The 10,359-nt window shown below is 35.5% G+C and overlaps 1 protein-coding gene across 13 annotated transcripts in view; it reads left to right on the top strand.

The window, feature by feature from the left end:
* Huwe1 (HECT, UBA and WWE domain containing E3 ubiquitin protein ligase 1) overlaps window positions 1-10,359 on the top strand; it is a 144,444-nt gene that overhangs the window by 26,570 nt on the left and 107,515 nt on the right. For all 13 annotated transcript variants that reach the window (XM_033760392.1, XM_010629728.3, XM_010629725.2 and 10 more), the window contains one exon: window positions 7,707-7,775. In XM_033760392.1, the coding sequence (XP_033616283.1) occupies window positions 7,731-7,775 (45 nt within the window). In that variant the 5' untranslated portion in view covers window positions 7,707-7,730. The remainder of the gene's footprint in view (window positions 1-7,706; window positions 7,776-10,359) is intronic.

The raw sequence follows: 10,359 nt of genomic DNA, 5'->3' as shown, positions 1-10,359 counted from the left end.
AAAAAAAAAAAAAAAAAAAAAAAACATAAAGACTACCAGAATACTTTACCACGATTTCAGTTGGAATTTTAGGCTAATTTTGATTCAGCTCCACCCCCATCCATATGTACAATATCTTTTACCTAACTGATAATCAAATAAATAAAAAGTGAATGCTTCCTGCGTGTCAGGCTCCAAATACAGAACTTACAGGAAAGAAGTTGGAGGAGCAGGCAGCTAATTTAAGACGTTGTTTAGATGATACTGTTTTTAACTTTGTGTATGTCCTTTGGCCACTGTTCTCTTTTTTCTTTTCTTTTTTTTGGGGGGGTGGTACTGGAGATCGAACTCAGGTCTTTGCGCTTGCAAAGCAGGCGCTGGAACCACTGAGATAAATCCCCAGCTCTAGCCACTGTTTTCTTCAAAATTTTACAAAAGAAAAATTCTGATTATAAATGGGTACATGACTTAATAGAAAATTTGGAAGCATCTGCAAAACACGAAGCATAAATAAAACTGTATTGTTCTGCCATCTAGAGGCAAGTAATGAAAATGTGTTTTTCTTCCCTATTCAAACGTTTTCAAGTTCTTCACCTGATGGCAGATATTTTCTCATTTTAGTCAGGGGGAAGTGATAGAGGTACAAGGAGTTATGTAAACACATAGGACTAGGTTACCTAGTCAAGATTTATGATGTTGGAAGATTGTTCTACTTCTGGGTAGTATTTGTGTTGCCCAAAACCATGTAAGTGCTCATTGTGTTAAGGTGAAATAACGAGAAGCTAGATAGTTCTCTACCATCAACTTGCTTAGAGACTGAGTTATTTCTTTTACAAAATAATTTGCATATACATAAGATTCATTAGTGTCTTTATTAGCCCTTCCATCTTTCAGTGATTCTATTCAGCTACCCAGAGTTTACTGTGCGTGCTATCTAACCTGCCTTACTTTCCATTGATCTACTGACTCACTCCAGTCAGGTTTCCATTTTATTTGACCACAGAAACTGTTGCTTGTTGGGTTATGCCTAGTTCCAGTGGACATTAGTCTGTGAACATAACCTTTGACATTAAATATTATAATCACTTTTGCCATCTATTGTCTTTTATGGTACCGTGATTGTTCTTATCTCACTAGCCTCTCTATTGCTGGGTTTTCTTCCTTTGTCTCACCTTCAAATTCTAGAAAATTTTTAAGAACTGTCATAGGCATCCTTTCTTCTGTTTCTGTGAAGAGTCATCTCCAGACCTGTGGCTTCAAGTACTGTCTGTATGCTGACAGTCATAGATTCTATTCTTGGTGCACATCTCTTTTCCTGAACTCCATTATACAAATATTTGCTCACCTATCATGATAAGGTACTAGGTGCTGACAGCTTACTATTGTAGAAAATCAAACCAGTATTTGCAATTACACATCTTATGAAAGAAATAAGCTGAGTAATCTAATAGAAAAATAACAATGGGACCAACTTTAGATGAATTGCCTGGGATGCCTCTCTTGAGTTTCAATTTAAGTGTGAGTTCCTCAAATGTAACTAGTTGTGGAAAGAGAAGAAAACAGTGTAATGGAAATAGCCCTTACAATGGACTAGAGGCCAGAAAGAACTCATGTTCCCAGAACCAAATTTCAAGACTAATGTTGTACAGAGAAGAGATTGGAGAGTTTGATAGGCCAAGTCATGCTAGGGCCCTGAGGGTCATATTTAGGGTTTGTATATTCTAGGGAAGCCTTTGAAAGGTATTAATCGGGAAAGTAATATAAATCTTTTGCTGGTCACTAGAGAGTGGGTTGGATGAAAGTGGGTTTGGCATTGGTGAGATTCTGTTGCAGTTAAGAAAACAAGCACACAGAATGGGTTTGTCCGTCATTATACAGTAAGTGAGGCAGCAGGGGTTCTAACCCAGGTTAACTGATTCTGAGCCTGTATGTGATGCATCTCAAACTTTAATATATGTACCACCTAATGATCTGTAAAATTCAGATTCTGCTTCCTTAGGTTGAGTAGGGCCTGAAATTCTGCAGTTATTTGTAACTTCCAGTTGATGTCAGTGAAAGTCATTATTTCTAAATTTTATCACCTGGAATGATTACTATAGAATGCTATCACCTTTTAAAGAGTGACTTTCTTCAGTGTATTTTAGTTGTAACTCTTGTTCTTGATGTAAAATCTACAAAACCAAGATTCAGACATCACAGGTAAGTGAAGGCTGGGTGACTGAGGAAGTAGAACAATAAATGGTTGATTAAATAAAAGTATTTAAGTAATGGTAATAGCTATGGTTATTCATAATAATTAATCTCCTTTTTTTTTTCTGGTACTGGGGATTGAACTTGGGTCCTTGCACTTGCAAGGCAGGCCACCAAACCGCTAAGCTAAATCCCCGGCCCCTCTCCTTAAAGAGACTTTTTCTAACCTAAATTTAGGAAATATTAAACAGAGATTACTTGGTGCTCAGGATTCTGGTTATAATCCAACAATGGCAGCAAGCCATTTCTAAAAATTTTTTTCAAAGTAATTTATTATGTAATAATGATTTCATCTGTTTAACTCCTAAGAGGTAGATAGAAAGTGTTCCTTAGTTACTCTTCTCTTCATTATTGAGGTTGACAGTACTTAGTTCTTAGTTTCTCACCTTATGTTCCAGCTTCTCTTGGAATATTTTGAACAGTTAGGTCTAAGTGTTAAAGATTCTGTCACATACTTACATTCTCATCTACAAACACTTACGTTGTCTTGTTGCCAACATTCACTTACGAGGAAAGTTACATTTTTCTTTTCTCTGAATCTCCATTGCCTGTCATAAAGTAAGGACAAAACTTGACTTAAGTGGTGAGTATTGTGTGAAAAGAATATTGTATGATGCTCCTGGGTAGCATGTCTTAAAGCGTACTCTTTGGAATACTTGAATCAGGAGATTTTCAGTAGATGCCACTTGAAAACATGTTATGTGACATACAGTAATAGGATTCCTTTACCTAAGATTTCTTGGAGGTATTAATGTCAGTCAGACACATGACTGTCTTAGAGGAAGGGAAATTCTACTTGAAACATTTCCCAAATATAGAACAGGATGCTCTTTGGGAAAAACTAGCCTTAGAAGTGTTTGGATTGTAGTGATCAATCAAAAAATATCTTCCTGCTGGGGAATTAGCTCAGTGGTTCTGCTGCCTGCCTTGCAAGCGCAAGGACCCGAGTTTGAGCCCTGGTACCTAAAACTAAAACTAAAACTATTATCCTCCTGCCCTCACTGTGAACCCAGCTTAGAACTATAACAACTGGGAACAAAACAGCTCCTGAAATTTTAAAATTGATTTCCCAAGGACAGTGCTTTGTTTTTAAACTATAATTATTTCTTGCAGTGGAACTACAGACCAAGTTAGCATTGTACTTGTTGTCTGTGTGTTTTCTTTTTTTGTTTGTTTGTTTTGGCTTGGTTATTTTGGTGTGGTGGTGGTAATGTTAGTAGTTTTTTGCTTTTTTGTTTTGACTGAGTGCATCATGTTCTCACACTTGGGAATTAACAATGTAGAGCCACTAAATACAAATAACCTGAGATATGTCTAACTCATTCTGCCACCAGCACTAGCTTTTAGGCATGAAAAGTCTGATATTGGCATCAGAAGCACCTCTAACTAAGCTGTTTCTGTAGGAGGTCCTTGGCTGTAGTTCCAGGCTATTCAGCTTCCTTGGTTCTGCCTGCTTTTCTGAATGTGGATCTCTAGCCTTCTGTTAGTTCATGAGCTGAGCTGTTGGGATACCCTTCCAGAAAATTTTCCGAATTTGCCAGTTTTTCTGTTATTCCAGACTCTTGACTAGTTATGGTATCCTTAGTCAGAACAGCTGTAGTTACACCAGCCTGTTTATTGTTTGAAGATTACCAGTCACCTCATCTACATTTTTTATACCAGTAGAATGGATATGATTTGCTTATTTCGGTGCATAAGTTACTGGATGGTTATATTTTGGAGGTTTGGTTGTTCATTTTAATAGACTTGTTAGTGTGTTTATTTTGTAATATTGGAGACTGAACCCAAGGCCTTTACAGTGAGCTGTATCCCCAGCTTTTTTATTTTTTTATTTTGAGACAGGATCTGTCTAAGTTGTGAGCATTGGGCTCTTGAATTGAATGTATAGATCAAGGTGGGAGAATGGATGACTTCACAATACCAATACTATATCCATGGATATAGAATAGCTCTCCATTTTATTTATTTAGTTTCTTTCATCGTTTTCTTTGTGTGTGTGTGTGTGTGTGTGTGTGTGTGATTTTCCTTTTTTTTCTCACTGAGTTTATTGGTACTTTTTAGGTATATAGTACAGTTACATTCATCATTGGGATCTTGTACATTTACATGACAGATCTTGGTTCTCATTTTTTCCCCATACCTGTGTCCTCCCTTCACCCCCTCCACCCTTCCCTATTTACAAATGCTTTGTTTCCATTTTCTTTGTCTTCTCATATTTTTTCTTTTCCCTTATTTACTTTCCCCTACCCTTCCCACTTCCCTACACCTTTAGCTCTTTTCTTCCTATTTCACACTTTCAATTTTATATTTACACTTTTAGTTTTTCACACCAGAGAAACTATTCAGTATTTACATGTGTGTCTTATTAGAGTATGGCCCCAATATGCATCCATTTTTCTATGAATGACTCTATTTTCTCATTCTTTATGGCTGAGTTGTACTCCATTTTATAGAAAAACCACACCTTCTTTATCCAGTCTCCAACTGATGGGCAATTGGGCTGTTTCCAAGTTTTAGCTATTACAAACTGTGCTGCTATCAATATGGGTGCACATATATCACTGTGGTATGATTCTTTTAATTCTTTTGGAAAGATACCTAGCAGAGGAATAGCTGGGTCAAATGGAACCTCTAATCCTAATTCTTTGATGTATCTCCATATTGACTTCCATAGTGATTGCACCAGTCTGCACTCCCACCAACAATGGAGAAGGGTTCCTTTCTCCCCACAACCCCACCAACATTTGTTATTTGTTGATTTCTTGATAGCAGCCATTCTTTGTGGGGTGAGGTGGAATCTCGGTGTTGTTTTGATGTGCATCTCTCGAATGACCAGTGATATTGAACATTTTTTCATATATTTATTTGCTGCTTTTACTTTTTTGTCTGAGAAATGTCTGTTCATTTCAGATACCCATTTTTGAATCCAGTCTTCATATTGGGGGGCCTGATTTTTTTTTTAGTTCTTTATATATTCTAGATAATAGTCCTTTGTCTGAGGAGCAGCTGGTAAAATTTTTTTCCCACATTGTAGGTTGTCTCTTAGTTCTGTTCGTGGTGTCTTTTGCAGTGCAGAAGCTTTTTAATAAGATGAGATCCCAGTTGATTCTTTGTGCTAGTTCCCGTGCTACTGAGGATTTGTTCATAAAGTCTTTTCCTTTGTCAGTGTCTTCAGGAGTTCTGTCTAACTCATCTTCCAGCAAATTTAGTGTTTCTTTTTTAATATTTAGATCATTAATTCACTTGGATTTTAGTTTAGTGTGTGTGATTTTCTTTTTATCAATCTTGTATGTATTTTGATAGATTTATGCCTGAGCACCTCCTTTTTGGATGCTAATGAAAATAGTTTTTTTTCTCATTTCAAATTTCACTCGTTTATTGCTGTTATATAGAAGTGCAATTGACTTGTATAATTAACCTTATATCGTGCATCATTGTTATAATCACCAGTCAGTGCGAGGATTTTTTTTGTCTCCCCAATTTTCTACATAAATGATGTCATCAGTATTAAGAAGGCAGTTTTATAACTTTCTTCCTGATCTATATACCTTTTATTTCCATTTGTTATCCTACCTCATTAGCTAGTACTTCCCAGTGCGGTGTTGAGAAGCAGTGATAAGAGACATTGTCCTTGCCTCGTTTTTTGATTATAGGGCGTTTTTTTTTATTATAGGGCAAAAGCTTCTGGTTTCTTACCATTAAGTGCAATAATTGTTGGAAGCTTTTTATAGACATTTATTCATTTGAAGTAGTTTCCCTCTGTTCCAAGTTTACTGAGATATTTTTAAACCATTGAGTTTTTAGTTCCTTATTTTATGTATGGTTTATATTATACTATGTATACTATATATAGTTTGCTAATATTGTTTTTATACTTTTACATTTAATTCTGTGATCCATTTTAAGTTAATATTTATATAAGATGTTAAACTTACTAAGTCAGAGTTCATCTTTTTGCCTACATGTTTTGTTCTGGGAACTGTTTATTAATAAAACTTTCTTTCTTTGAATTGCTTTTTCACCTGTCAGTTGAGCATACTTTTATGGGTCTATTTCTGGGTTCTTTAGTTTAGTATGTTCCACTAGTCCCTCAGCCGGTAGTAAACAGTGTTTTGGGGGGAGGCTACTGGGGATTGAACTTACAACCTTATGCTTACAAGGCAGGTACAGTGCCACTGAGCTAAATCCCTGACCTGACTACACAGTATTTTTAAATTGGATAGTGAGAAAGAAGTAGTAGAATAGTATTTGCTGGGGATGGGGGATTGGGAAACGTAAATCAAAAGACATGAAATTTCAGTTTGATAGACATAAATTCAAGAGACAGCATGATGAAGAAAACAGTATTTATATGAAAATTTCTAGGAGTGCAGATCTTAAGTGTTCCCAACACAAAAATGTGAGGCAATACATATATTAATTAGCTCATTTTAGTTATTCTGTGATGTGTTCATATTTCAGACATCACGTTTATAAATACATATAATTTTTGTCAATTAAAACTTAAACTTTAAAAAACTTCTGAATACTATGAGAGAACAGATTTGTTATTTAAACCAAAAAGTAGAAAGTGATGGATATGTTAATACCCTGATTTGATCATTACATGTTACATTCATGTGTCAAAATATACTGAACCTCATACATTATTATGTGGCAAAAGCAAAATAAAATGTAGTAGAACTTGTTCTGGCTTTTGTTTTGTTTTTTTCACCGATCCTTTCTGAATGCCCATTGATTGAATGGCTATAGGCAAATACATGATATTTCCATAGTAAGGAGCATATTGGACTAAGTCTAGGCCAGAAGCTGCCTAAAATTTGTACTTGTGCTTGGTTATCTTTAGCCTTTGTGGAAGCGGGACATTAATCTCTTAATAATTGATGCATAGCAAGTGTATTGTGACTGGCAAAATCTTTTGGGGTCTATAAGGGCCTCTACCTCTCTGTACATTTTCTTACCTGCTAATATAAGAAACCTTGATTTCTTTCTGTTCTTGATTAGAGCATCGAAAAGGAATTGTCTGCCATCAGTGATCACTTAGAGAATATACTTTGGTTCCAAATGAGCTGTTGCCTGGTTTTTGAGCCTTCTAAATTATATAGTAAAGTGATTGCACTTAGTAAAAATTGTACTTAATAAAGTGAGTATGTTCCATTTTCAGCACATTGCTAATAGGAGTCCTATATATCATTTTGTGTTGCGTTTGTTCTTAATACACAATGTATATTTATTGGTAAAAATGGTAAAGGAGGCACATTGGCTTGTGTAACAAAGGGATATAGGCCAGTTTCCTCTGAAGAGACTTTTTACCCATCTCTACCTTATAGATGTGCCTATGAGTTGGCATAGCATCATGAATCTAGTGTTTTTGCTTTTAAATATTTTGCATAGTCTTGATTTTATATTGTCTATCTCTAAACTTTAAGTTTAAGATTACACATTGAAATACTCATTTCTTTTGGGATTTTTTTCAGATCATAAAGCAGACAATTGAAAACATGAAAGTAGACAGAACTAAACTGAAGAAGACACCTACTGAGGCTGTAAGTATCTAGAAGTTTGTTTGACTTTGTTTTCTTTATTTTAAAATCAGCTTGCTCATACTGATCTTCCAAATGTATCATCATTCATATGTACAGTATAATAAGCCAGCAGCTTTGGGTCTTAGGAGAATAACATTTGCCTAGCATGCGTGTGGTCCTAGGTTTGATACCCAGCGCTATAAAAAGAAAATGACAATTCACCTCAAAACAGGTTTCCCTTAGAATTTCTTTTGAATAAAAAAAATGAATGGTCAATGGAATGCAACCACCTGAGCATTACATTATTGCTGTGGGAGAAATGCCTGTTTCCGTCCTTTGCCCACATTTTAGTGAGGTGGTGGTGGTGGTTGCTGTTGAATTGGCAGGAGTCTCTTACATGTTTCTAAAATTAACCGCCAAAAGATATTGTAAAAAGTAAAATAATTTAGTCACAGTAGGACAAACATTACATGGTTCTTACATAAGGCATCTAAAATACAAAATGAAAGTTACAGAATTGGGGAGCAGAATGATGGTTACTAGGGAATGGAAAGATCATAGGGTGAAATGTTCAGTCAGTATAAAATTACAGTTGCATAAGACAAGTTCCAGAGATCTGCTGCGAAACATAGTAGTGCCTGTAGTTAACAATAAAGTATTGTATATTTAAGGGGTTTTATAACCAGGATTGTGGTGATGGTAACAGGCGTCTATGCATACATCCAAACTCACCAAATTATATGCATGGATTGTTATATGCTGTTCTTATAAATCACCTGCACTTAAGTAAAGCCCAAGCAGGTGTTTGTGGGAAGGCATACAACAAGCTGGAGAAAATATTTATAACCCAGTTAGTAACTTCAGTAGCTAAATCAATAGGAAAAGTATCCCAGTGACAAAATGGGCATAGGACATTCAGAAAATAAATGTGGTAAACCTCTAGAAAGATTCAATCTTGTAAGTGTTTAGAATGCAAATTTTATTTTGATGTGTATTTCCTAGCTACTTCAGATAAAATCCTAAAATTATAATTTGTAAGTTTTATTTTTAAGGCTTAAATTACTGATTTTCCTTGGGAACATACCAAGGATACCCAGTTTCCCGTACTGTGGTAGTTATTTTTAAGAAGTACCTTTTTTATCACTTTATATACCAGCATTAGTGCAAAGGAAGTTTCCCCCTTGATTTGATACCTGCTGGAATAAATGGATGTCCTGGGAACTAGCATCCAGTTATTCAATGGGCAAATGATTTCTTTTAGCATTACCATGAGTGAGGAAAATCACACTTGCTTTGTATTTATATAGCAGGGACTGGATTGTGATGATGCTCTCATGCTAATTGGATATTCTGAGCCAAAACACAAGTACTTAATTAGATCGCTCAAATATATGTGTGCCATAGAGTCAGAAGGATTCTGTGAAAACTCAAGAATCAGCCACATCAAGAAACTTTAAGGTTCCCAAGTTCTAGGGAATATTAGAATATCCCTTCAAAAATGAGAAACAAGTTTCTGCACCTTCTACTGCATGTCATGAAGAAAATATATTGGTAGCTCTTTAGAATTTGGAGCCAATTTACGTCACATTTGGGCATGATGTTTTGACCTAATTATTGGGTGACCCTTAAAGCATTCAGTGGACACCTGAAGTAGTGGTGAAGACTGGATCAAGAAAACACTCTGCAATAAATAGAACTGGGTTATCATGCCAGCTCCCTTAACACTGGGACCTTGTGCCTTAGTAGACCCGAGTGCTTGATTTAAGTATTAGGCAGAGGTGCTGCCAGGGCCCAATCCAAAATCATAGCTAAAATTCCTAGAGTTTTGTCCATACTACCACCTGCCAGTACCTACTTCACATTCAAAGAGAAGCTACTGGCTTGCTATTGGGCCTTATTAAGACTCAATGCCTAATTAAGGGACATACCAAGTAATTATAGGACCCAAATGTTAAAATAGCTGTTACTTGACCGCAGAGTCATAAAATTGTATTTCGCATAGCTACATTCCATTTGAAATTTAAGCAGTATATTTGACATATAAATGTAAATGCAGAAGAAATGAAATGCATGAACAAGTGGTTCAAATTGCCCATGCTAATCTATTTTCTTCTGCTTCACTGTCTCTCGAAATCTGGACTTCAAGGAAAGAAGGAAAAAGTGTAGGCCTGGTTTTTATGGAAGATTTTTATGTAAAGAATTTTATATATATTGTCACAAAAATTTGAGGTGGATTTTAATGCTTTAGCAAGAAAAAAGGTTGGGACTTGACTTAAATAAAAATCATTTATGTTTTTTAAAACCTCTACTATTCTCCATATTGTGTTTTGTATGTGGAAAATTCATTACCCCCAATTTAGGTCTCATAGCATTGTTGAATGTATAAATGGCACTTATTTTGAAGAAGAGGATGCTGAGCTTCAGACAGGGAACTTACTGACAAAGCCTGTGTTCTTTGCAGTAGTATGTTGCCCTGTAGTATTTAAGCTCTTATTGTATGAGCTAAATATAGTACTTTATATATGTGGCAGATATTTGAACTTCATCTCCGAGATAGCTGTTAGGTCTTTATTCCTGGTTTAAAAAAAAAAAAAAAAAAAAAAAA

Source organism: Fukomys damarensis, unplaced genomic scaffold, assembly GCF_012274545.1.
Source record: "Fukomys damarensis isolate Sample0158 unplaced genomic scaffold, DMR_v1.0_HiC HiC_scaffold_39, whole genome shotgun sequence".
NCBI classification, from domain to species: Eukaryota; Metazoa; Chordata; class Mammalia; order Rodentia; family Bathyergidae; genus Fukomys; species Fukomys damarensis.
The sequence above is the reverse complement of the archived record's forward strand: the minus strand, read 5'-3'. Positions and strand labels throughout refer to the sequence as shown.